At 53.7% G+C, this 242-nt stretch overlaps 1 protein-coding gene across 1 annotated transcript in view; it reads left to right on the top strand.

Moving 5' to 3' along the window:
• The window catches only part of LOC107658532 (zinc finger CCCH domain-containing protein 13-like), a 27,101-nt gene that overhangs the window by 6,335 nt on the left and 20,524 nt on the right, over positions 1–242 (top strand). Inside the window, exon 7 of the mRNA XM_016447123.1 lies at positions 3–222. Coding sequence (XP_016302609.1) covers positions 3–222 — 220 coding nt within the window. The remainder of the gene's footprint in view (positions 1–2; positions 223–242) is intronic.

The raw sequence follows: 242 nt of genomic DNA, 5'->3' as shown, positions 1-242 counted from the left end.
AGCCAAGGATAAGTTCTCCACCTCGGTGGAGAAAAGCGTCGCGCCGGTGTGGAAAGAGGAGGCCGCGTTCGACCTACCGCTCTTTCACCCCAGTAACGCGGAGCGCTGCACCCTACAGGTGTGTGTGATGCACCGGGCTCTGATGGGACCCGATAAAATGCTCGGACAGGCGACCATCAACCTCCTGGAACTCCAAGACAATAAATCCCGTAATAAAACAGAGTGAGTGAACATTACATATA

This window comes from Sinocyclocheilus anshuiensis, unplaced genomic scaffold (assembly GCF_001515605.1).
Source record: "Sinocyclocheilus anshuiensis isolate Anshui unplaced genomic scaffold, SAMN03320099.WGS_v1.1 scaffold343, whole genome shotgun sequence".
NCBI classification, from domain to species: Eukaryota; Metazoa; Chordata; class Actinopteri; order Cypriniformes; family Cyprinidae; genus Sinocyclocheilus; species Sinocyclocheilus anshuiensis.
The sequence above is the reverse complement of the archived record's forward strand: the minus strand, read 5'-3'. Positions and strand labels throughout refer to the sequence as shown.